Genomic DNA, 27,895 nt, shown 5'->3' with positions numbered 1-27,895 from the left:
TCTAGTGATATGCTACTGTAAAACTAGAAATAACACTAGACCGAAATATTTGGGCTAAACCCAAATATTTCTAGTTCCAGATTTAGTGTTAGTTTCAATACGATGCCCATTTCCTTATATAGAGAATTTTAGATTTTTGTTGTTTAACATTCAACTAGTGATCTAATCTAATAAGTTGAAATAAATAATTTTAATTTCTAGCTATTAATTTCTGTTATACCTAGTCCCGTGAACAATTAACGAGGGTCCTCTTCCAGGATATAAACTCGAATAATCCTGTAAACTCACAGACTATTAAATACGGCCTCGGGGCGCATATTCAAATACTTCCATCGTTTGCATCACAATGGACCTCTACGTCGGGGGATGATAAGGGTCAGAACGGGCGTACCTTAATCGCCTGATGAGTCGCTTTAACTGCGAAAATTCACCGACGTTGCAGTCTGCCCGTTTTGTTTCTGTTATTAAATATTAAAAGGGGGCAATTTGTCGGCGCCGGACAAATAATTAAAACCGGACGTCAGCTTAATTTGGTCGGCGCTCCTAATAGAGCCGTACAAATTGGCGTATTAACCGGTAAGGAATATTAATGTGAGGTGGCAAAAGAGAAAACTCAAATTTAAAGAGAGCACTGACCGCATCGCTTACCCGAGAAAATTATGTTTCTGGTTGCGAAAGCGGCGATGCTCACATTTATCAGATTACCAGAGATAAGTGTTTCTTATAGCTGAGTATGGGAGCAAAGGAGCTTTTTTATTTCACGACCGGAGAAGATATTGCGAGTTCTTGTCTTGCGGAAACAAATTGCCGCTATTTGGGTTGTTGTCTGTTCTCACGCACAATGACATATTTTGCCATTTCTATTCCTATTTATGTAGGTACCTACAAAAAAAACATCTTAAAATAATTTATTTTCACAAAAAAGAAAAGCTTTTAATCTTGTCACCTGCAAATTATCCCCAGTTTAACATCATTAGACATAGTTTCGAACAATTTGTCGAATAGGGTTTGTAGAGAGGTCCTAGAGCGGCGCCGATTGATCAAAGTTGCGAGCACGACAGACAACATTGTCTGAAATTTTCGCATAACGAACCGGTTAAAGCGGAATTTCGTCACTCTCTTCTCTTTGCAGAAGAAGGGTAGGGTTCGGAAATTCAGGAAGCAGTTCCGACGCAACGAAGAGGGTGCTTATCTGGGCGACCAGCTGCAAACTTGTTTAATTTCGTCCCTCTTGTTCGACCGATTTGTTCAAATTCTCCGCGATTAATCCCGCGAGACGCGATTGTTCGATTGAAATGGATTCTTTGAGGGTCCAGGTACTCATTGTTTCCTTTCGCACCCGTCTAGACTGATTGTGAGTCGAATTTGATCTCATTATCGAACGTTTTAATTAAACTCAAATCTGTTATTATTTTTATAATTTCGGAATAACTCTCATTTTCTGCAATAATCGCAACAATGGATCGTTTTAAGTTAATTTCAAAGCTCGCGAGGGTCTCTATCCACAATGCAAACATTGTGTAGGTAAAAGCGAGACTAAATCTGCTCAAGAAACTTAATATCGCGTAATCTCCGAAACGGGGAGAGACCGGCTTTAATTGCGGAAATTGAGCTTAAAAAGTTAAACAATGGCAGAAGGATTATTTGATATTGCCTCACGTGTATGTATGTAAACGAAGAAATTAAAGTATATTAATTTAGGGCATTGAAAAATGTTTTTCTTCTTCGTATTCGTTGCAACAGAATCAATAACTAATAACAAAGCCATTACGGGCAGACATTCAAATTATAGCCCCATTACTCCACGCTTTGTTCTCCCGGTAATCCAAAACTTTTCCAATTCTGTTTCCCATCTGAATTCTTTGCTGGAGCGTTCAACCGACTTGTTTGTCATAAATATTAAAGCGCTGTATGTGTTTGAAAGCATCTTTCAACGGTTACAAAGGACCAGCGATTTCATGGTAACGCTTTAACGCCTAAAAATCAATATAATCGCGTTTAAAAACGATCTGGTCCGCTACTTCCTCATCCTTCCGACTATATCGCTTAACTTTTTTGAATCGGTCATCAAATTCCGGGCTCCCCTAATGACCCGCTCTTGAGTCATCACATTTTCTTTCAGCCGCAATGATAATCGACCCAGTAGAGGGAGCATTGATTTGTGCCTCATCTCCGTCCAATACGATTTAATAAGCGGAAGAGGAAGCGAGAGAGTACCCCCCTAAGCAAATTAGCAAGGTGCAAGGAGAAAAGAGGGTGAGAGATGTGTTTTAACAAGTTTCGCTTGGCTGTCAACTGCAGAAACAGAATAAAAGCGCGCGCTGAAGTACTCGAAATAATTGTCACTTCATAAATTGGCCCAATTTCGTTTAAACATGTTTCGGCTACGGAGAAACTTACACTATATCCATTAATACAATTTCGAAAAAGTTCAATTAGGAACTAGACGGATCATCTTTTCGTTTTCTCATTTAATGGTCGCATTGCGGGACAAACATTCACTTGAAAGCCTAACGACGCCTGAACAAACAAAATTCCAATTTGGAGCGTCTTATTAAAAGCCGGATTCGCGGCGCGAAACAATCAGTGTAGACTAGCTCCTTCAACACATGTTGCAAAACCGGCACCGACCAGATTTTAATAACGTTCTGCCGGTTTGCAAATCACCCTCGAGTACTATTCACTACAACCTCGGCTTCAGTAGGCCTTCAAGTACGTATTCAAAGTTTCATTGTTCCGTATCGACTCGATCAAATACAAACCCTATGACTCCAACCAGTTTGCATTTACGATAAGCACATAGTATTACGGAAGGTGGAGAATGAAAATAGATGGGGTGGAGTAAATCTTTGTTTAGTTTTAGATATTAAATGTTTATTAAGGGTATTAATATTATTCGTTGCGTTCTGATACATCGAGAATTGATTTGAAAAGATTTATTCCATTTTCCTTCTCTATCTTGAATTTTAAAAAAGTCCTAAAATAACATCTAACTTTTGATGAATTTGTCATAACCCAATTAGTTCTTGCGAGTTTTTTTTATATTGATTATTATACACAAAATAATTTTTATTTCAATTTTATCCTACTTACTATATCGATTATAATTTACTACTTCCATCATCATCATCGGTGAGACTCGTTTTATCTACATCTTCAGGTTCCCTTTCGATATTAACCTCCTCTATGTTAGCATTAAACACTACAGATTTGCGTCGTTCCCTCAATCCATTATTAACTACTTCTGAGGGTAATACCGGACTTGACGGTTCTTCTTCCTCCACATTTGTCGTATAAAGATACCCTGTTGGTCTTCTTGTGTTTATCTCCATCTCAGGTTTTATACTAAAATCATACTCAAATTAATAACCCAAATTTATTCATAAAGATAGAGTTTTAATTACTTTTGTGCTTGGTTCTTCGTAAACCTCGGACTTTCTAATTCAGTAGTTTTTTTAATATCTTTTGGACTCCCTTCTTCGTTCATTTGGTTATAAGATTTTAACTTTCTAAAATTATAATAATTATTTATTATAAATGGAAGTATTACACTCATAAATGTTACCTGAGTTTTAAAACATAAAACGCAATAAATCCTCCAATACATAAAGCCAATAAAATTGCAAGAACTACTATGCCGGCTATTAATCCTCCTTTAGAACATTCATCGTCGTCGCAATTACAATCAATCGGTGCTTCTGTGGTACATTCTTGGGGATTTAGTGTAGTGCAATCTTCTCCTGGATTTGGAAGAGGCTCCATGGATACTCCATCAACATCTCCTAATATATCGATTAATTCATTCGCTGTAAGAAGATTTTCTGTTCCACTATTAAAGGCGTATGCCGTGATCATTAATGATACATCATTTGAATTTCTACTATTTGATTTGGAATTAGGAAGAACTGAAGCTGAAAGATATCTAACATCGGCGTATTTTGCGAGATTATCCATTATGCCATCGAGGTGTTCTAAATGTTTATCTTGATATTTCAATATGCATAAATGATCTTTTTGTAAAATTTTTATTGTTAGTGTTAAGGGTTCCTCCGATTCGTTTCCGTTTCCATTATCGTCTTTTGCAGTTACTTTCACGACCTCGTCATTTCCATAAATATCATCAGTTGGATAAATATACCCTGTATTTTCGTCAATCACAACTTTAGAGCTTGTAACTGAATATTTCAATGATGCGTAATCCCCAATATCTTTATCGGTTGCTTTTACCACAATTACATAAGGAGGTGAAACAGTTTTTAACAAATCCGATTCGGGGTAACCAACAACAACATTCGTCTTTTCAAATATTGGTTTGTTATCATTCGCATCATCAACGCTAATTCCAATAACAATTTGATTCGGTTCATTTCCAATTTTATTTATTGAATAACATTTATCATCACCAGCTGTAGTTTCATCTTTTAAGACAAATAATGTTTTTAAGGTACTTTTAGGAGAGAAATGTCTTTGTACTGAGTTAGAAATTAGATTAATTTTTGCGATGTATTGCGCTTTTCCAGATCCAAATTCATCAGATTCTCTATCTAATGATTTAGCCACAACATCACCATTTCCATTCAACTCGAATCTGTCTGTATTGGGTTGGATGTCCACAATTTCATAATGATATTCACTTCCCTCATTAAGAGGTAAAACGACGGATTCTGTTTCATTTTCCTTGATATTAACTGCGAGGAATGTGTAAGGATTCCAAGCGGTGCCATCGGGGCACGTTAATCCAGCTCTAATTCTAATTTTTATCTAAAATATTTTTAATTAATAAAAAGAGAAAAAAGACTTTTGTAACAAAATGTTACCAAAGTAGTTTCGGTGGCTTTGCTTATTAATCCCGTTGCTAAAACTTCAATGTTATAAGCACCTGTTGGCAAATTCATTGATTTTAAGGTTCCATCCCCAGTTAATGATAAATACTGAAGTAAATCTTCTGATACATTTTCTATAATTAAAATTAAGATGTTATTAAGATGTATCCTGAATATAAATAAATAAGTAAGAAAGAAGCCTTCGACCAAATCGTCGTTAATATCACAAATTGACCTATCTCAATTTTACAGGAGAGCAGTTTAAAGTTATAGACAATCTTTGAAATTGCAGTGTGTATTACTGTGAGGTATATATTTTTCGAGAATATTGTAGCAGTGTAATTTACAGTTTATGTGTGTAGCCTGAATATACTGCAAAACGTGACTCAGTTGTTAGTTTTTGATAAATAAATTAGATACGATTGTTTGTGGGAATAATAGTTTTTAGAAATCAGTAGATACGTCTATTTATTATAACATAAACACTGTTTTTGTATACAAAAAAGAATGGTATCTACTGACAGACACTTTATTATTTTTATTAGTACAAAACATACCAATTAGAAATAAAACTCATTTTGTTAAAAGTACAGGGTGTCCCAATTTCGATGTCCGCATAGGCCATCTCCGAAACTAAAAGAAATAGAAAAAAAGTAGCTTACATGTCATGATCTCGTTTTTCGAGAAAATGCTAATGCCGAAAACTCCGAACAGCTATCGTCTTTAGTTTTCACCCTATCGGCAAAAACTGAAAATTTTGCAAAAACGACAATCGCGAATATCTCACTTATTATCAAAGATGGAGTATTATAAATAAAACATTATATGGGCAACTTTTTACGAAGAATTCAGTGGCGTAGGTAGAATTTTATTTTCGAGATTTTAGATGTAACTTTATTTTTTTAAATGGAAACCATAGTTGGCTAAGACCTAAAATAATTTGTTATTTTCTTCTGATAACAAATATATATAGTTTGTGGGGTATATTTCTTTTAGTTATTGAATAATTAACAAAAATTCATTTTGTTCCATCTAAATCTATTGTATGCATTTAAAAGTTAATGTTGCTATGGTGATAACCATACATACTATGATGGAATATAATGTATCAATTTTCTTTGTTCTTTCTAAAACTATTGTATGTATTTAAAACTTAATGTTGTTATGGTGATAACCATACCATGAGGGAAAGCATTGTTGCCAAAGTTTGTAGTAGTATTTAAAAATTCACTAACAACTCTGGCATTATGTGTTGGTGCTCCGCCATATTGAAAATATATCATTTGAGACATATTTAGTGGTAAATTGTCGATCAAAGGCTCAATGTGCTGCCTTAATATATTGAAGTATTTCCCTGAGTTTAAGTTTTTATGGTAGATACCAAAATTCTATTATCTAAAAGGGCACACCATACATTGAACCCCAATCTTCTTTGAACATTCAGAGACTTTATCGGTCCAGATAACATTTTGAACAAACAGCAGATTATTTAATTTTTCTAAATATCATCTACAAAATTCTAATCTTCAATAATGAGTTAGCCCCGCTTTGTATGGTTTATACTTATTTTTCTTTCATATTCGGGAGCAGCAGCTTTTGGGTCAGACGTCTTGTTGCAATTTCTCTTGCAGGTCATTTTGGTATATTTTTGCATGTGGTTTGGGGAAGGACCAAATATCTATTAAATTTTCTGCTAACCGACTGAAGGTTCTTACGTGCCGTTGTCTTCTTTCCGGATATCTTGTGAAATAAAATTCCGCGGCTAACGTCGCATTCTTATCTGATAATATATAGCATTCAATCATGTTACATTTTTCATAATTTTCGAAATTCATTGTAAAGTTTTATTTAGTTTTGTTATACTTTGACACTTAACATGCTGGTGCATCGTACCAGCACATAATGTCAGAGGTGTTATCGAATTTTTAAATAGAAGCTTTGGCAATTATTTGATACATTATGTTCCATCATAGTAGGGAATGATGGAACTATAGCTGTTCGGAGTTTTCGGCATTAGCATTTTCTCGAAAAACGAGATCATGACATGTAAGCTACTTTTTTTCTATCTCTTTTAGTTTCGGAGATAGCCTATGCGGACATCGAAATTGGGACACCCTGTACACAACAATAAAGAAATAATAAACATTCTTACCAAACCAAACTGCTGTTTCAGACACTCTTTTAATGGGTAATGAGGCATAGAAATTTTGATGTTCAGAATCTGATTAACGGAATATCGCCAGACCACGTTGACTGTAAATTTCTTCTGGGAAATTTTGTTTGGAGAAAAATTCAGTTGCCCTGGAGATAGTGTCATTGAATCGATTGTAACACGTTTCAAAGACAGAGTTTTATATCCTGTCTCCAAGTGACAGGAGCTAGCGTTTAAACTAGCGTGCTAGTTTAAATACGAGAATAAGTTGTGAGAGTACAAAAAGATATCCAGCATGCTTTATCGCATTGGAAATTGCGCTGTAAGCAGAATCTCCTTCGTTTTGCCCATGGAAGGATTCGAAAAATCTCAAAGATATTTTTTCAATATTCTTAGAGTGTCGAATTGTATGTAAAAGCATTATTGTGTTCTTATTTTGACCACTTCATCCGTCAGAAAATAATGAGGCGTGTTTCACTCCTCGTAAGTCATAAGCTTTTAATGCGTTATAGTTTCGCTTAGTTTCGGTTTCGTGCGAACAATAACATGAACATGCTTTGCTTGAAATATTGTAAAAAGCAAAGTTATAGCCAAATACCTTTTATAAAACAATGCACTTTCCTTTGAAATTGGTAAGTAAATTAATTACCTGCTATAAATCAAAAGACGTAAAGAGAAAAGTGTTATCTTCAGTAGCTCTCGCTTTACACTGGTCTTTCAACTCTCTGAATAGTTTTTTCAACCACGAAACATCAATTCTTTCGATGCAACAACATTTTTTGAGCATTTTTTGAAGACATCCATTTTGGATAAACTCACCCCATCGAGAATAAAGCTAGGTGTCCACTTGAGAGAAACTTCTGGCAGTAACTCTCGATATCTACTTGAACAAAATTAAAAAAAAAAACAAACAGAAAGAAATAAAAAGAAGCTGTTGGGTGAAACCATGGATTTGGCGTAGATTAGAGCTGGGTATCAACAAATATCAACATTCGTTATCAAATTGTTAGTTATTTGGCATACTGGATTCACAAAAAAGTGAATTCGATTGCTTTAATGGCACTTATAAATGTAAACTATAAGTTTATTGTCGTGCACGTGATAGCTTAATAGTGGCTTGGCAGTATTTTGGAAAATTATTAGAAAATATGAACTTGAGACTAGATATTGTTGGCAAATTAACTAAGTATTACTAATGAAAGACTAGCTGTTGCAAATGAAGCAGATTCATCTTACAGAAGACTTTACATTACTGCCAGAAGACGAAATACTGTTGGTAGAAAACTAGATATTGCTGGCAGAACACTACATATTGCTAGTGAAAGACTAGATATTGCAAATGAAGCATAGCCTTCTTGCAGAAGACTACACACTACTACTAAAAAACCAAATACTGTTAGCCGAAGACTTAATTTTACTGTCAGAAGACCAAATTATGTTGTCAGAAGACTAAATATTACCAATGGTACAAATCCCGTTTAAATTTCTGTCCAATACTTGTTAAAATTGATCCGATTTCTATGTTTTTTAGATTTGGTATTCCAAAGAACTAAATTTTCTTCATACACTTCAATTAATTCAAATATTTCTTCTTGGGACCATTTTTATTTAGGCGTCATCTTTAAACGTGTTATATTGAGAAAACTCGCAGCAAAATTCGAACCGTGTTCGTTTTTTGACAGTTACTCTCACGGTAGATAAATTGTGCGTGTCTACTTGAGTACAAGTCTTAACCGAAAGTTGGTGGAGACTCTGTGATAGTTACTCTCAGATGCGTGTCCACCAGAAAAAATACTCTCGAGAGCATTTCTTACAAGTGGACACCTAACTTAAGTACACACTGCCAGATTCCACGTTCATGCGTATGTGCATAAAATGACTTGTCTAAAGTTGCATAGTTTAGATACATCAGTAAGCCCTAAGGATTTTTTTTAATATTCTCATAAGCTGACGTATGTTGAGTTACGCCAGTTTGTGAAACAGCTGAGTTCAAAAACTTCAGATACGTCGCGACTAAGCTTTCTTGTATCTCTAATACCACTGCGAATTTACGTACGCCGCTTTGTGAGAAGAAAATCTATGCCTACAGAAGTGTACCTACAGTCTTATCTAAAATTTTTTTTGAGATACGTCGGTGTGTGATATTAACTTTGGCTAAACTGTTCAAAAGTTACAACACAAGAGTAGTGCAATAAAATTTAAGAGAAAAATAATTTACCTGTAAAACTAAATATGATATCTTCTTCTATAGATGATTTGGCTATTATTTTCCCGGTAATATCTTCATCAGGTTGACCCTCAAAAACTAATACCCCATTAAAAGCAATTACAGCTACTGGTGATACAACCAAAACAGCTTCAGCTTTGGCTGTTCCTTGCGTTGCTTGAATCATAACATTAATATACCATTTCTTAAAATAATTTATCGGCAAAATCTGAGTCACTTTAATTGATTTATCGTTACTATCATAAACGAAATAATCCTTGTAATCTACAAAAAAAAAATTTTATAATCTCCAAATATCGATTATAATATTATATTTACCTCCAAGAAGTTGAATTTCCGCCCCTTCGTTTACCTCGATTACTACATCGGTGGTCAATTTAGGTTCACCATTTTCTTCGAAATAAGAAGCTTCGTAATAGACATTGCGAAAATTGAGATTATTTTGTACGCTCAAAGCGATGATTAAGGATGTAGTCGCCGAAACTTCGGCGTAATCAATTGATGCGGTAATACTTAACCCGATAAAAGATTGGAAATTAATTACATCTTGGGGTAAATTTCTATTTAAGGTAATTTCCAAAACATCGTCTTTAATAATGTGGTCGAAATATTCCGCGTAATCTTGAAATCACAAAAATTATCCGAGATTTTTATTAGTTATCATTAACATTACCTCCATTTATTTTTACATTTATCCCTTCAGTTACCTTAATCGGTTTTTTATGAATAATACTATGTTTTTCATTACTTGTATCGTAATCAGCCTCATAAAATCCAAATTCAAAAGAAGGGCTATGAGGAAGACTTGCGGAATCATCGATTATGATATTAACGATTGTTGTACCACTTTTAGTATTCGGTTGTCCTTTATCCTATAAAAATCATTTTAATTTAAGCAATTTAATTTTAATTTGACTTACCGTGGCAGTAAGAGTGTACGTAGTACTTTTAGCCAATCTTAAAGGATTCTTTGTTTTTAAAGCACCTTTATGCATTTTACCCATCGATGAGGTTGGTTCGCAATCGGAAGCTGTGGAATCGATTCGTCCAATGTATTCCACTTCAAGTGAATCCGCACTATCCCCTTCAATTAAAAAATCGATTCCTTCGTTTGAAATATCATAATCTGTCACGAAAAAAGCTTCCCCGAAAAGTGTAAGGTCTACATTCCCACCGATCGGCATCGGAACTATAAACTCATAGGTGGTGTTCTCAAAAAATGGTTCAAATGTGTTGACGTCGTTAATACTTTGGTAATAATCCTTTAAAAGATAATAATTTATATTCAACTTTTTAATTTTGGAATTAACTTACCACATCGTAGCTATCTCCATCAGTACAAGTCAAAATGATTTTTGTAGATACTCGAGGGTTTGTTGTGTGTATACTATTTATTTCGAAAAATTCTACAAATTCTTGCGAAGGTTTAAACGTTAATTTGTTATCTTGATATTCGACGTCAACGTAAAAATTGTCTTGATTTGGGTTTACCTCAACACTCGCTACATTCTCGGTGGTTATTGTGAAAAAAATTTCCTCGTTCTCGTTTACTTTCTCATAAATACTAATTGTTTTATCATATTTACCTCCATCCAAAACACAATTTTCGCCTATTAAAAAATAATTAATTAATTAATCGAATTTGTTTTTAATTATTACTTACCTTTAGAGTAATTTATAAAAAAAGCAACAAATAACCCAATCATTAAGACACGCATCTTTAACTGCGTCTGTTTGCAAACTGAAAAAATCGTCACTGTATCTAATCGGTTTAGATAGAATAGTGGTATCACGATTACTAATCGACGAATCTTGCATGCAATCAGATGGTGTAATCGATTATATTTGGAGAATTATATAGATTTATTAAGAATATTAAAAGATTCTTTGCAAAGTAAAGGATTCCGGAACTTATTAAGATTACCACTTGTTTTAATTTGAGCCGTTTAATTCAATTTGTCTAATTTATATGATGCCTATCTTTTATAAAAACAATGAACATTATCAATGTTTCGCTATCTCTGTATAAAATGAAAAAAATCTTATCAAAATATTTGTAAAAACACGATATGAACATTTTTATGAAATGTTTATTTCAATAAAGGCAAAATTTGAACATTTAATAAATGTTGCAATTCATTTTTGGATCTTGCAATACCAAAAGATGAGATCCAAATTAGCAAGACAACTGTTTCTATTAGATGAAGTTGTTTTTGTTGGCTGTAAACGAGTTTCTTTCAGAATGTCTAAAAAAAAGAAGATAAAAGGTGAAAACAAGCTGTGTTATCAAGGTCGTTTGCGGCCGAGGTTATACAATTAATATAATGTCAACCCGAAATAATAATAATAATAAAAATGTATGACTTTATCCGATTAAGTTGAGGTCGTTTACGGCTAAGGCTATACAATTAATATCAGATCAACTCAAATCTGATCACCACATTCATAATAACATGTCCTTAAACGCGCTGCTTATTGGTCGTGACGTAAAAGAATATGATCTGTGAACAACACCTATGAGAAAAGTTAGGTTATAACACATTAATAACTTTATTTATCACGTTTTTGTCACGTCTGTGAAATTTCTGTTGTTTGCTGGTAAGTTGTATAAATGCCATACCTACTATGACTGAAGGAGGATATTCTAAAGGCCAATCTGATAATCTGCCCTTTATTGATATGTTTATGATAGCAAATTTTTAAAAAAATTGTGAATGTTTCTCCCTTGTAGAGATTCGTGGCTGCATAGTTTTTTTAAAAATATACATATTGGAAATTAAATGCCTTTAATTAAAATAATACACATCTTAAAATAATTTGGCTAGGTCTTTCTTTTTGATTATGTTCTTTCATAATAAAAGCTTAAGTTCACAATACGTCTCATAAAATGCTGTGATGCGGCAACTCAAAATCATACTGTATGACGTCAGCAGCCATGGCGGGATTTGGACATTGTTTGAATGTATATTGTTTGAATACCGATATTGAGATTTTGGTCCGGTATTGCAATCCCTAATTCGACCCCAACCTGGCTGTGGAGTACAAAAAAGCCACTTAAAACAAATAATCAACAATTGGGAGGTCTCAAAGGTAGCCTTACGCTGGAATGAACTTCCAGGTCACAGACAGGCGAGGAATATGATAACTCCTATTTATATATAGGAGAGGAAATTATATCGCCATTTTGAAATAATTCGTCCAATTGAAAATCTGGTATCACCATCGTGTAGAAAATGTCCTAAAACATATTACTGCCAAATATTTTGAAAGTAGTACACATAGTGCGGCTAAAAAAATAAGGTGCTTACTCTGAAACAGGCTGTATACAAGCCATTTACAACATTTAAAAGATAATTTTAATGTGCCAGTATGGCTTATATAGACCCAATGCAGTGCGACATACCTCGACTTGATATTGATGATACGATTCAAGAAGAGTTGCTTACATTGCAGGAGGATATGGAAGCACAAATATTATTCAAAATGCATGTCATCCGAGAAAAGTATCGGCACTTACAGATCCTGACAGAGCAACTATTATTTAGGATTTAGCCCTGTCAATAATTTGTTACCTAATATAACGAATAAAATGCGGGGGGTCGATGAAGTGAACCATACTTGTATAGAGGGTTGATACAAGAAAAAGGTTAGGTACCCCTGCCCTATACCTTTGGAGGGCTAAAGTTACAATAGATCTTATAGGTCGCGGTAACGAAACTTTCTAATTCTAGGTTTAGTAGTTATGCAGCGCTAGACCAAGAACTAGAATCATTCGGGTTTAGCCATCTTAAGAGACGTAAGGCTAAACCCAAATCTTTCTAGTTCTAGGTCTAAGTTATTTCTAGTGACAGTGCAAGCGTAAAACTAGAACTAACACTATACCTAGAACTAGAATCATTTGAGCCGTCTTTAGAGACGTGTGGCTAAACCCAAATGAGCCACACGTCTCTAAAGACGGCTCAAATGATTCTAGTTCTAGGTATAGTGTTAGTTCTACATAGTAATAGTGCTAGTGTTAGAAGAATTAGAAACATTCGGATTTAGCAGTGCGTCTCTTAAGACGGAAAGTCAGAGTTATCATAAGGACGTCACCTTTTCCAAGCAAAACTTTTCCTTTGCAAAACTACCCAATGCCTGTACTATTAAATGATGTTGCATTTTATGTGAAAAGTGCATAGTAGTTTCGTAACTATAGTTAGTACATCCAAATACTGTGAGTTATTTATATACGACAAAATTGATTAAAACAACTTTATACACTAATATAAACAGACCTTTCGACATTCCAACGATATTGCATGATTTCTCACATTCTTGTGGAAAACATAGAAAGATATGTGTCTTTATTTGCAGCAATTTGTATCCATTGTAGCCAACATACATCTTTGTGATCACGCGATATATCTAGTAAGAAGGATATAGACGATGGAGAATTTGTACAAAAACAATGTTTTCGGGTTATTCAACTGGAAACGAAATTACTGTTGGCGTTGTTGTTTCAAATAAAGGTTCGGTAAGGTACGTTGGGTGTTAAAGGTATTGACAAGAATCCGTTGATCCGTGAAGCGGGTTTAGACACGTCAAAATAAGCAAATACCAGGACGACATTTACTTCGCAGGAGGAGGAGGAGTCCGTCCTTTTTCATCAACGTTTGAAGGACAATAACCACTCTCGTGCGCACATCACAGACGCGTTCCGTTCGCATGGTGTTGAGAGCTCTCCCTCTATAAATAGGACGAGTCCATATATCTGTTCGCGTAATTAAATTGGCGAAAGTAAATTAGAAGTTGAACAAAATACATTTGTCATTCGGCGCGGGCTGTTGGACTGCTACCAGCAATGTTAATAACAACATTTCCACGTGATGAACCAATTAAAACGTCTTACTCGCACATGCACACCGTACACCGGCGCTGAACCGAGAGATATACGACCGGCCGGCTGCTGTAATTCTGTTTTGTTTTAGAGCCAAAGTCATCGTAAATTTCAAAGCGAGCCTCTCTCGGCTTCTTTGAGACCTATGGACGTTCCTTTACTTTTCGTTTCGAAACGGAATTCACTCTTAGTAATTGCTCGAACCTACAATGTTAATTTATAACACTCATTGCACATATTTTATTATATCTTATTATACTCTTATTTCGTTTACCATTACTTAAAATAAATCTAATTGTCTAAGGACCACTTTTACCACCTCTTGATAAATCTATCCGATAGATAAATCCAGGCTCGCTACTACCATCTTCTGGTTAAGCTATCTAAGGGATTATTACCACGGTTACTGCTATTTTACGCGTTCTGATTGGCTAGTAGATGGGTTTATCTATAAGATAAATTTAACTAAAAGATGGTAGTAATGGACCTTAGCCAATGAGAGCGCTTAAAACCGCCGTAACCATGGTAACTATCCGCTAGATAGTTTATCAGGAGGATGGTAAAAGTGGGCCTAAGTAAAAGTTCTCATATAGAAGTAGAGAATGAGACTCTTTTCCTTCCCCCGGAAGAAAATGGAAACAATGGGATGTTTACAAGCAGCGGTTGGTGAACGCGCGTGATTTATTCGTCACGTCCGCCCGAACAATTCCGGCGCGTTTCTTTGATGCACGCCAAAGCCTCTTTCCTCCGCCCGAAGTAGAAGGTTCGGTCCGCCTACGGGCACAGAAAAAGAGAGACCTCGCCGGGGAAGAACCGCATCCAAGAGAAAAACGAGCGGTTGTCGCCGCTGAACGCCGGAAACGGATAGATTTATCCGGCGGCGACGGAAGATCGGGAGATTTATAAAATGCGTCCGGTTTTTCGACAACGAAACCGCCAAGATAAATGTCGCCACATTCGCTATACGTCCCACGTTTTGTACTTACCTCAAAGCACACTCCATTTACTCGTTCTAAACGTTGATAAAGTGCCTAACAGATAAAACGAAGCTTGAATATTATGTTATACGAAAAAAAATGATGTTAATTTCTTGGTGAAAATTAACCGTATTATTCGTAACTAAAATTACAGTCTTTTTCCCGTCAATATGCTTAACTATCCTATTGGAGATCACGGGGCCGGGAGTAACGCGGTTCGCCCCATTAAAATATAATGCGTCATTAAACCCGCGCGATTTTGAGATGTCCCGCTGCGCCGACGAGACTCGAGATTCAATTCGCCTAATTTAAGGGCACGGCCGAGTTATAATGGGGCCCGTCGGCTGAGTAATGTGGGTTTCCTGGACACCATGGTCGAGTTGGCCCATTCTTGTCCGACGCGGGGGCACGAGAACTGGGACCGTGTACGGAATATTTCACGCTCAGCGTGAAGACCTTTAGATGTATGAGAAGACGAGACGTATCTGCGCTTCAGAACGAACACTCCATACGTTATATCAAAACCAACAACAACCTCCGGTCGGATCTGACTCTACAAGAAAAGGATCATATTGAAAAGAATCGTAAATTTAATTTTTTTATTCAAATTGCAATTTTATCATTGATACGATCAATAAATATTTTGATTTAGTTTCAATTGGACCGTTCACTTGACTAAGCGATTTTATCGTTTTTAGGGATTTTCATGCTGTCTGGTAGGTAAAGGTGTAACTTATCTTAGAAAAAATGTAGAATACCGAAAGACCTAAAACACTCGGAGCCTAACATTTTTGCACTTAATACGAAAACGGTGGTTTTTATCAATATTCTCTAATAGTGATAAAACTAAACTAAATTTACTATTAGAAACTGCAAAAATAAATGTAGGGTTATGATAGAATAAAAAAGTTCTGAGCAAACAAACTTTAAAAAACTTTAAACCGATCGAACTCAAAAATTGCCTAATGATTTTACGTTATATTAGTTTACACTGTACCACTAAACTAGTTAAAAACTAAACTTTCAGTTGTTAATGTCAACGTTAATTTTATTATTATATTCGTAATCTTCATAAAATAACCTTTAAAATGAATCCAAACATGACGCATTTCTCACAAAAAAACCAAACAGTTCGAACTTTCAACTATTAATTTTGACATATTTGTCAATTTCATAAAAAATCTTTTAAAATGAGTCCAAACTCGACATATTTAACTTTGATATCAATGGAGACACAATCACTTCCGGTTTGAAACGTCAACGTCAATTTTGACATATTTGTCATCTTCATTAAAAAACCTTTGAAATGAGTCCAAAGATGACGCACTTATCTCAAATAACCAAAAAGTTAGAATAAAAAATATTAAATCCGAAGTTAGCAACAATGAATATAGCAATTTAATTTTTAAATATTAATACCAACCTTAATTTTTGATATTTTTTTATTTTTGTTTTTGTGACAAATATTAAGACATTTTATAAAAATTAAGAATATGTCAAAATGACATTGACATTTCATATCGGAAGTTGCTTATAATATCTCGAATAATATTGGAATTATATGTATCATGTTTGGACTCATTTTAAAGGATTTTTAATGAAGATTACAAATATGTCAAAATTGAGGTTGACATTTTAAACCTGAAGTTAGTTATCATATAATAGACGTTTTATAACTGAAGTTAATCTAGTGTTAGTCACTTTTCCGCACTTTCTTTTTATTTTTAAAGTGTTTTTTTGGGTCATTTCACATTGATTAAAAAAATCCTGTAAACTTGTAACACTTCGTCCTTAATTTACCACTTTTTAAACTTTAATTTTGTAAATTAATAACTAATAATCCGATTTCGGCTTTGATATGTGATCTTTTTTAACAAAACAAAAAGAAATATTAAGAAACTTGTTTAGAAAATGGATAAGATGAGAGATGTTAATCTATTTGTAGAGTCTCTGAAAATGGTCAAGGGCCGAATCTGGTTAGACTTAAATTCTAGATAAAATAAAAACCAGTTTAAAAGTATAAAATCAAACTCTAGATTATTTTCTTCAAAAATTTTTACACGAATCGTCATCATTTTGCCAAGTAATGCATAACGCGGTCCAATTATTAGTCGAAACTGAATTCTGCATTATTTTTACTCCAGTATTTATGAATAAAATTATGTCATTTAATTTGGGGTTCTGTTTGGTGAGAAGGGGCTGGGGTTTTAATCTGGTCAGAAGTATCTAGTCTGCTATTACCAGTATCTAGTCTCTTGTAAGCAACAAATAATCTTTTGACACCAGTATTTAGCCTTTTATCAGCAGTATCTAGACTTATTTCAGCGGTATCTAGTCTGCTATTACCAGTACCTAGTCTTTTGCAAGCAATAAGTAATCGTTTGACACTAATATTTAGCCTTCTATCAGCAGTACCAAGACTTATACTAACAGTATTTAGTATCTAGATTTTTGGAAGCAATAAGTAACATTTTGACACCAGTATTTAACCTTCTGCCAGCAAAATCCAAACTTATGCCACTACTATCTGATCCAAACTATTAAAGTTTTCTTTCAACTCATAACCTTCTAAATGTATTTTCATAATGAAGCAAATTGCATGTTACAAACTCCATAAAAAAAATTATAGTATCACAACGAAATTGGAATTAAATTCAACATGAATACATATTGTGAACCGTTAATATAAACTTAATAAAACAAAATTGAACTAAATTACTTCAACTATTCAATTGAATGAATAGGATCGTTTTGAAATCCTCTTATTACGTGTTTTCGACAAACAACTCACTTTACTTGAACGTCAATCGACAGCTTTTGTAGTTGCAGCACAAAAGAGGGTTAAATTACACACAAGTAATGGATAATTGCGCACATATTTGCTGGTATTTGTGTGGCCCATCGCAATCGGATAGCCATCTTGTCATTATACATTGTATGGGGTGAATTGAAATACCGCAATCAGTTCTCTTGTCGAAGACCGCTGTTTGTCGCCCATGTTGATTGTGAGTCTCCCGTTAACATCACCAACTCAAAAACTGAACTGGTCGAGTAAGGGGGGGTGCCGGAGGCCTCTCGGGGGTCGCAACAATTACGTGTACGTCGTTAGATACGTAGAATCCGGAGCTAAACCGGCTTCTTCGCTCTGCTTCGACCGATAATACGGGGGTGGGATGACATCTTTTATGCCTCCGGATGTTCTTGGGGTAGTACAAAGGGAATATATGACCGAGAAGGGTGGTCAGAGGACCAATTTGAGATGTACTTAGAAATTTATGGGTTATTTTGATTATATGGTGTGAAAATTAAAGAAAAAGAAAGGTTGTAATTAAATTTATGCGGAAAAGAGGAAACGTGGAGGTAACCAATTAACTAAAAGGTGGACAGGATGAGTTATCGCTCGAGTATTTTAAACAGTTTTTAAAAGCCCATTCATATTAAGTAATAAATTTCGAAGTTTCGCTGCTTGATTTACGGCCGCGCATAATTTAGTAGCGGTCAGAAACGATACGCGATAATTAGGTAAGTGTACGAAAAAGGATTCGCGAAGAAGAAACGATTCCGACTTCTCCCGCAACGAACGTTTTTGAGAGTTTTTGAGATTTTACGACGCGCTCGTGCCGCGCCGTTAAGTAACCCGGCGAGTAAAATATGGCGATCCCCGACCGGGAACTTTGAGATATGGCAGAGCCGTATCTGCGAACTTCTTGAAACTCAAATAATCCCGCAATTACTAGTTTGATCGCGGAGATTAATACGTTTCCTTGGACGCGATAGTATTTCATGCGTCTGCTAACTTCGCGATTTATACCCAACGCTCCTCAGGAGTGAGCTACGGGACTTGCATAAGACGTAATTGCGGCTTGCGTACAAATAATTAAAGCGGTGCCGTAACTTCTTACCTCAAGAAACGAGACCTCTCGTCAAGTCTTGTAAACCAAACTCGAGAATTAACTTTAAATTTCAAACCTTTCAAATGGGATTTATAATTAAACGGCAAACTCAATTTAATACTCCAAACAAATATTTATCCTATATAACCACTCGTAATGAAAGTAATCCTAATTTTACTTTAGAGCGGGCGCCCGATTTTATAACACGAGCGGGCGCGTCTCATAAATTTTATCACATCAGGTCCTAATCTCCTGCAAGTACAGTGTGTTAATTAATTATCGTACCCGACGTCATCATTGCAAGTATGCAACCAATATCACAATGTTGGTATGGCAATACGCGATTTGCGTATGATGCGTATTGCACTGTAATATTGGTTGCATACTTGCAATGATGACGTCGGGTACGATAATTAATTAACACACCGTAGATATGGCACACAATAAACCATGCAAATAAATAAAAACATTATATTTTACAAAAATAGGTTGATAGATTCGATAGGATTGATTTTAAAGCTATCTAAAAAACGAAGTATTTATAGACATGTAAATACAGTGACTCCAAAGTCTTTTGATACTACTTTTCGACCTCAACTTAACAAAAAAAATCCTCCAGATTATCTTCTTTTCAAATAGTCTTAAAAGTGTTATCGTATTACTATTTTTAAGAGCAGATGCATCCATTGAAGATTAAAATCTCCGCATCAGGTTTTATGTTTTTTTTTCGTTTTGGCTTGAAGAGGCCTCTACGGCTTTGTCACGGTATTTGCCATCGATCTCAACAAAGGTAGTTAGCAGCCAGTAGAGGTCGAGTAGCGCTACTATTGTGTGGAGGCTTAAGTCGTCGTAAAGCACTACTTAAAAGCTCCTACGTGAAAGGCGGCCCATTCATACCAAGGGGCCCCGTAAACGGCCGGTCGTTGGTCCACAAACGGTTCAATCTGGGCGAATAACTAGCCGGGGAGAAGAAGAAGAAGTAGGTTTACGATTCGGAATCTCTTCGACAGGAAGGATTCAATACGCGGAAGTCTGCCATCTTAGGGGAACATTATTTATATCATCGTTTCCGGGTATAAAATACGTCCACGAAGTAACTTCAAGGATATATTATTATGATATACTTCCTATAAGAATTGATTGCTGGCGGAAATAGTGGACGTACTATACGCACGTCGCTTCGTTTATTTATAACGCCCGAAAACGCAAACTCGGCAAAGTCGTGACGTTATCTGTGGTAAACACAACCTTCGGTGGCTTGTTTACAACCCACAAACAATCTCGCGTATGATAAACTGGAATGTGAAAATATTCCCGGAGATATTTCTTGGTAAAAGATGTAAAATCAAAACTAAATTTCAATTATAAACGAAAACGAGTGGATGGTTTGAAGCGATAGAATCGCAAGATATGCAAGATAACTTCAACCGGCTATTGTTTTGTTCTTTGTTTTTCGTTCTCGTTCGTTGAAGGAGTTCGTGCCGCGTGGAGCGGAGGAGACGTTATCTCGAATCGGACAATTGAGTTTTCTCGTAATAAGGAAACTTTGTTAATTAATTTAGCGCTAATTGAATTTGACGAAAATTTCATATTCATGGGTTTGATGGTCGCTTGCTGTTTCCGTTTGCGATTTAATCGCGTTTTCGACAGCGAGATGATTTTAATTTAACGCATGGATCAACCGTTTAATGACGGACGACGTTTCACAATTCAACAATCATAATTTCATTTAAACATTATTAAGCGAATCACATAAATCAAAGATTTTCGTGGTAACATAATCGAGCGAAATTTTAGACAATTTTCGAACATAGATATTGTATGGAGAAGGCTAGATACAACTGGCTGAAAAGTAGTACTGCTGATATAATGCTAAATAGTGCTAATGGAAGGCTGGATGCTGCATGCAGAAGATTATTTAATGCTTGTAGAAGACTAGATACTGCTTGAGAAGTCTAGGTGCTACTGACAGAAGAGTTGTACTGTTGATTAATACTAAATACTGCTAATTTAAGCCTATACACACCTAATAGAAGACTAGAAGCTGCATGCAGAAGACTAACTAATGGTTGTTGAAGACTAGATACTGTTAATAGAATATTGTGGAAAAGGCTAGATGCAACTGGCAGAAGAGTAGTATTGTTGATGGTAAAGCTACCACAAGTGGTATAAAGCCAGCAATTTTGAAGCTAGAAATGAGATTATAAAGCTTTGTCAAAATATTGATAATAATGTTGGTCACCACCTAAATATTCACTATCAACCGTCAGTGGGCCTACATTACATCATTCAATCCTTTTGACCAAGTTGGAGAGACTTGGCTTTAGAGGTGTTAGCTTGTCATGGATGAAATCCTATCTATCAGGAAGGTTACAATGTGTAGTTGCCCACAGTGAACAGGGAACAGAAATAAGATCAGCTTGGAGGGAAGTCAAGCTGAGAGTACCGCAGGGTTCCATATTGTTCCTGCTGTATGTGAATGACTTACCACGTGTAACGAACAACATTACGACAATGTTTGCGGATGACACAACGACCATGGCGAGGTTAGCACTGATTATGAAATCGAGAAATAACTTACTATGGATCTGAATAAACTTGCGGATTGGTTTGAAGCGCACAGCATAAAATTAAATACAAAAAAAAACGAAAATTGTTAATTACCACTTATATTGTTGCCAGCGTTGAAGAGATTTCGTTTCTGGGTTGGAAAATGGATCCTGGACTGTCTTGGACCAATCATATTGAATCCAACCCAATCCTTGGTGGCAAGATCAGTCATTTCTTATATGCCATTCGGATTATTTCCAAATCAGCTGGCATTGAAACAGCATTAAATGCCTATTATGCATATATTATTCCTTGCTAAGATATGTAGTTATCTTTTGGGGCCGTGGTGTTGGTATAGATAGAATCTTCATATTACAGAAGAGGGGTCTAAAAAATACTGATAGCTGTAGAAGTTACTTTAAAGATTATAAAATACCTACCTTGTATGGAATTTATATTCTGGAATGTGCCGTATTGGTTAGGAAGAATTACTTTGAATTTTTCAAAAACATATGAAATATCAAATCCTCGAGACACACGGAAAGGTGAATTGCTATCTGGTGCCACCAAAAACGCATCTTACTAAGATTCAGAAGACGGCTCTGTACCAGAGTATCAAGATCTACAATCACATTTCGGAGGGTCCTGCCAGTTCCAAGATTCCGGAGAAGACTGAGAGCTATTGTCACGAAAAAATTTGATGTATAATATTGGCATGTTTTTCCAATTTAATGTTTGAATTAAATTTGTATTATATTGCAATGTAATTATTGTTAAATTGACGCACTCTACGCTTTTTTGGTAAAATGGAGTAATAAAGTATTATTATTAATATTATTAATGTTAATGATGCAATGCTAAATACTGCTAATTTAAGACTAAACACAACTAATAAAATATTGGATGCTCCATGCAGAAGATTATTTAATGCTTGTAGAAGACTAGATACTATTGCCAAAAAACTAATACAATAGAGTAAAGTCTAGATACTACTAATAAAGCACTTAAAGAAGTTTGCAGAAATATATATACTAGTGATAGACTACTGTAGTACTGTTGACAGAGACTAGATAATGTTTAATAGAAGACTGAGGTGTTTTTAATACAATTTTTTCTCAACTTTGTAAAAAATAAAAATTATCTCCCAGACGGGGAATCGAACCCCGGTCTCCCGCGTGACAGGCGGGGATACTCACCACTATACTATCTGGGACTTATATTTCAACGACATAATCTCTATTCCAGATTATTATCATAACACTTATTTATCAGCACTTATTTGATTGTTTGAAAATGTACTTGACGCTATAAATACTACTTAAATATATATAAATTGATAAGATATTTAAGTTATAGTTCAAGTATTTATATTGGATATCTAGAAAAAATTTAAAAATATCACCAACTGGTTCTTACGCTTAAATTAAATTTAATTATATTGGTAATCAACGATAATGATGCTACATTAAAGCAGTAGATTCTTCCACTTATTAATCAATTCAACTCCATATGGTGAAGTATTGTACCAATTAATTTCGATCAATTGATTTTTAATCGTCCCAATAAATATAGTTGGGCACGCGTCCAATCAACAAAAATTTTCATTGTGCGTTGGTGAAATCAATTTAATTTTTGATCGAGTTTATACGCGCCCTGTCATCCGGATTAAAAGAGGGCCAGTTGGCACGTAGATCCTGAAATCGATTAAAAAAAATTCGAACGGTTACCGTACCTGAAACAGGTAAATAAATAACGACAATTTGTCGGGAAGAATGACTGTATTAAATGCGGCGAACGTGCCGCCCATTTAATGCCATAGTGTAACTCGGCCGTGTAAACAAATTTCAATTAATTTTTAAATTAATTAAATCCCCGCCGAAAACACTCATTTAAATTTCAAGTGCTCCTCCCGGACGGGAAATGCAAAACAATAGCAAAATGCTCATAAAATAACCGTTCGATTTGCGAGACCGGATAATATCGCAATTTAACTTCATTGTTTAAAACCCATTCGCAATTTTGCGCTAATTTATGGCCTTCTATGCCGCAACATGTAACGCACGATCGTGACAAAATCGCGGTGAAATTAAAACGAGTGCGCATGCAAATTAAATATGTTAATTCACTTTTGGTTGTGGCCGCCTCTCTGATTTCCGTTTTAACCCGGAATTACGCAATGGTTCAATAGGGAAAAGGTCGTTACCATTTCCATACGACAAAAGTTTAATTGACCGGTGATAGTTTATTTTAGACCCAACAATTACCAATAAAATTTATTTATATAAAGATATATAGACCAAAAAAAGATATATATAAATAAAGTTGTCACATAAGAAGATTGAAATCTTTTAAAACCACCATGTGTTTTATATTAATTAAACCGACGTTAAACCATTCCGTCCCCGTTAATTAAAACTAAGGGCCCTGAAAAAAAAAAAAGAAAATACAGAAAGCAAAGAAAACTGGGGTGGAGTTAGAAGGGAGATAATGAGTTCTTTTAGAGTCTTCCTCAAGCCTCAAAATTGACTCACCACTGTGTAAGAAGGAAAAACGAAGTGGGCTAATTTAAATTATCCAACGCAACGTAATTCGCTGTTTAATTTCGTTGTTTCTAATTTCTTGTGTTCTTTCTCACCAAGAAATCAAGAATTTCGATGGGGCGAAGCTATTTTAACGTCCTGATTAAAAATCAATAAAATCCGCATAAATTAAAGACGAAACGAAACGATCTCTGAAATGTTTATAAACAAAATGAAGTGAGACTGCTTGCGACATTTTCGAGGTGCGTTTAGGGTTAACGACGCCCAAGAGAGAACTTTTTATCACTTGTTTCCGTACAAGGTACTCGTGTGTTCCTCTCTTTTATGAGACTTTTATAGCGGAACGAAACAGTCTTCTTCGAAACACTATACATCCTTAATTTGACGGTTATTTCATCTTTTTTTATGTACTCTTTCGTTCTTTCCGGTGTTGTTTTTCTTCTTTTATTATTATTTTATGGATTATTTTACGATTATTTATTGAATTAGAATGAGAACATTTCCATCAGATTTTAAATTACTCTATATATGTGACGATAAAAAAACCAACAGGAAATTTCAAGGCACATTTTTAATTAATAAAGGAAGGATTAAACGTATTATGGTTATCGTGTGATTTTTGATAATTTACTCATATCAATTTTAATGATACCCATAAATTTGGATGGTTTCCTTTGTTCATAATGTAAATGTTACCCATAAAATAATTTCCAACGTTGGTTTAAAAGTACAATATCTATAAATAAACATGAACAAACATTTTAATGATAAAATAAAGCCAAAAAAGTTTTATCGTAATACACCGGCGAGAGTTATCATATCAAAATTCAGTTATTTTATTTTGTATTGCTATCTTTTACGCTATATTTATGTCTCTGTAAATGATAATGGCGAATACTTTGGAATTTTTTAGAAATAATCTGCATATGCTTTCCAATAAGAGTTGGAAACATTTAAAGAATTCTTGGATGAACTCCGAAAATCTTTAAAAATTTAAATCTATTTGAAGTAAATGCCAAAATTTGCTAAAATGTCGAATAAGGAACATCTAAAAAAATCTCGCTGCAATCTGACAATCCTTGAAGTCTTAATAAACTTCTGATAATAGTATCTCGTTCCCTACCAGCAATGCAGCAATATACAGGGTGTGTCAAATGTCTGGAATATAGCCAATAACTTCGCCATTTGTGGTTTTAAAGAAAAATGTTTCAAATAAAAAATTCTTTATTAATTGTGGCGCATTTTTTGGCTTTTGATACTTGCTTGTTTACATTGTTCTTTGTTTCGTTGCTATGGCAACCAACACTGTTATTTTAAATCGGATGCATATGTTTTTTTGCACATTTTAATAGAGGATAAATCCCTCTACGCGATGAACATATCAAATCATATGGTTGTATCAGAAAAAAATCGAGAAAAAATGCATTCTCTAAAAATATTGCCTTAAAATAGTCTTAAATCAGCAAATTACAATCAAAGTAGGCGCCGAAATAACGCCGTTGGCAGCTTTAAATGTCAAAAAAATGACAGTTTAAACAAATATGGCGCAATTAAACGAACGACAAAGAATTCAAATATTAATAATGTATGGGTACGGTGCAAGTGATAGAAAACGCACTCAAAGTTACACAATCCACAGTATCCAAAATATAACATGAAATGTGTTAAAAACCTTCCAAAAAGTTGATGGCCGAAGACAGTTACCAATGACCATACATTATTAATTATTCATAATTGTTGAAACTGTAATTTTTTTGACATTTAAACCTGTCAACGGCGTTATTTCGGCGCCTACTTTGATTGTAATTAGCTGATTTAAGACTTTCAAAAAACGGATTTTTTTATCGATTTTTTTCTTATACAACCATATGATTTGATATGTTCATCGCATACAGGGACTTATCCTCTATCAAAGTATGCAAAAAAAATGTATGCATCCCATTTAAAATAACAATGTTGGTTGCCATAGCAACGAAACAAAAAACAATACAAACAAGCAAATATCGCCAAAAAATGCGCCATGATTAATAAAGAAACTTGTATTTCAATCATTTTTCTTTAAAACCACAAATGGCAAAGTTATTGGCTGATATTCCAGACATTTGACACACCCTGTATAGTCTTGTACCAATTATATCTAATCTTCTGCAAACAAAGTAACCTAATGTCAGTGGTGCGTGGTCTTCCGCCAACAGTATCTAATCTTTTGGAAGTCACATCTAATCACCTATAAGCGGTAGGTAGTTTTTTGTAAGCAGTATTTATTATCATGGGAGCAAATCTAGATTCTGCAAGCACCAAGCCAACAGTAGTTCTTTGCAAATCAAGCAATGAATGATGTACTGCAAACGGAATTTATTCATCTGATTGCAATAAGGAGTTCTTTGCAAACAGTAGTAGTCTTCTGCAAACAGCAAATAGTATACTGCAAGCAGTAAATTGTTTTCTGCAAGCATTAAATAGTCTTTATCTACAACTATTGAATTATCTATTCGTTATACAATTGATTTTTGACGGGTAATGACACTCATTACCCATGACAGACAAAGTGTTGAATAATGAGGCCATTATTCCACACTTCTGACACTGCCTACTAATCAAAAAATAAAATATTAACAGAAATGACAGCTTTCTTATATTGAGGTTATGTCTAAAATGTCTATCAAGTTTATTTTTTTTTCGTTTTTTTGATTTTTTTTTCAAAATTAAATAGTTGTAGATAAAGTATAGTATTCAACTTGCGTATAATGGATGTTACCCACTCAGATTACAACACTCGCTCGCTTCGCTCGCTCGTGTTGCAACTTCTTCTTCATGGGTAACAGCCGCCATTATACGCTTGTTGAATAATATACTATTTTCCAGTAGTACCATGCCAGCATAATATAGTAACAAGTTATATTTACTTATCTGTATCCAGTAAGTAGGCTCCAAGAGATCAACTTTCTACCATCTCGGCGTAGCAAATTAGCCCTGAGTTCCAAAACAAATATCTAGATGTCACCAGATGATGCTTCCTTCACTATGAGGGAATCGACAAGGCTAATAGTCGCTTTTTGGTGTTAAGAATAATTACCTACTTAAAAAAGGAGAAATGATTAAAAAAAGAATTGAGTTAATTACTTTTTTAATATTTGAAAAGATGCGAAAACTTACGAAAACTTAAAATGATATGAGAAACTTTCCTTTTGTTTGGTGGAAACTTCGTTTAGTTAATCCCTTTAGTTAAAACTTCTCGTTACGGCTCGGTTCCTGTCAGAGTTTAATTGAAGTGATGTATAGCACCAGAACATTACTCCAAAATAACGTGTTACCCCCACAAGTCTTCTGTTGCTTAGAAGGCTCAACGCATTCGTCGAGTAGTTTTGAAATATCTTAAGCGCAGCTGTTCCAAAACAATTACCTAAAGATGAAAAAAAAAATAATAATAATCTGATAATTCGCTTTAAGTATACACGTTCAATACATTCATCTCGAATTTCGTTCTTGCCCTTTTCGAAAGACGTTTTGCTTCAAATTTATATCCGCCCCGATACGGGCGTAACCCTACACGAGGTTCACCTCGAATTAATAGTAAACCTCACGTTTTAAGACGCCAACAATCGTCTGCTGCCGGGGTAACCTTATACCTCCCGTATGACCTTTCGAGAACCCTTCCCCTTTTCGTTTACAATGGGCCCAGGCCCTTTATGCTGTCGCACTCATGGGAAAATATTAATAATGACTTCCTGATACCCCACGTTCGCCCCTTGTAAAGGAATTGCGATATTATGCTAATTGCCCCGGACTTTTGTGTTACTAAGGACAATGGTTTTTCAGATTTAAATAAGGAGGGCGGTTTGTAAAATTTACCTTTC

At 34.9% G+C, this 27,895-nt stretch overlaps 1 protein-coding gene and 1 non-coding gene across 3 annotated transcripts; both read right to left on the bottom strand.

The window, feature by feature from the left end:
- Positions 1-66: 66 nt before the first annotated feature.
- LOC111414291 (uncharacterized) lies at positions 67-27,459 on the bottom strand. Of its 2 annotated transcripts, XM_071196623.1 has the most exons (14): positions 27,195-27,459; positions 26,945-27,114; positions 21,939-22,177; positions 21,613-21,885; positions 10,866-10,943; positions 10,517-10,812; positions 10,123-10,464; positions 9,876-10,074; positions 9,521-9,823; positions 9,194-9,466; positions 4,818-4,957; positions 3,566-4,761; positions 3,405-3,509; positions 67-3,345 (listed from the first exon to the last, which is right to left on the bottom strand). In XM_071196623.1, exons 4-14 carry the CDS (start codon positions 21,728-21,730, stop codon positions 3,102-3,104), a joined length of 3,294 nt encoding a protein of 1,097 aa, XP_071052724.1. In that variant the 5' UTR covers positions 21,731-21,885; positions 21,939-22,177; positions 26,945-27,114; positions 27,195-27,459; the 3' UTR covers positions 67-3,101. The 2 variants fall into 2 exon arrangements, 1 of the variants encoding a protein (XP_071052724.1); XR_011640607.1 differs by lacking the exons at positions 21,939-22,177; positions 26,945-27,114; positions 27,195-27,459 and adding an exon at positions 15,065-15,608 and having other exon boundaries at positions 67-882; positions 947-3,345; positions 21,613-21,690.
- Positions 22,640-22,711, bottom strand: TRNAD-GUC (transfer RNA aspartic acid (anticodon GUC)). The gene has a single exon. It is a non-coding gene; the product is annotated as a tRNA-Asp (tRNA).
- Positions 27,460-27,895: the final 436 nt, after the last annotated feature.

The sequence above is a fragment of the Onthophagus taurus genome, chromosome 6, assembly GCF_036711975.1.
Source record: "Onthophagus taurus isolate NC chromosome 6, IU_Otau_3.0, whole genome shotgun sequence".
Classification (NCBI taxonomy): Eukaryota; Metazoa; Arthropoda; class Insecta; order Coleoptera; family Scarabaeidae; genus Onthophagus; species Onthophagus taurus.
The sequence above is the reverse complement of the archived record's forward strand: the minus strand, read 5'-3'. Positions and strand labels throughout refer to the sequence as shown.

Coding starts and splice junctions, on each gene's coding strand:
- LOC111414291 (XM_071196623.1), bottom strand. CDS start 21,730: ATGACTGATCTTGCCACCAAGGATTGGGTTGGATTCAATATGATTGGT. Junction 10,944..21,612: donor CGCTGGCAACAATATAAGTG/GTAATTAACAAT, acceptor CGATTTTTTCAG/TTTGCAAACAGACGCAGTTA. Junction 10,075..10,122: donor CGTACACTCTTACTGCCACG/GTAAGTCAAATT, acceptor TGATTTTTATAG/GATAAAGGACAACCGAATAC.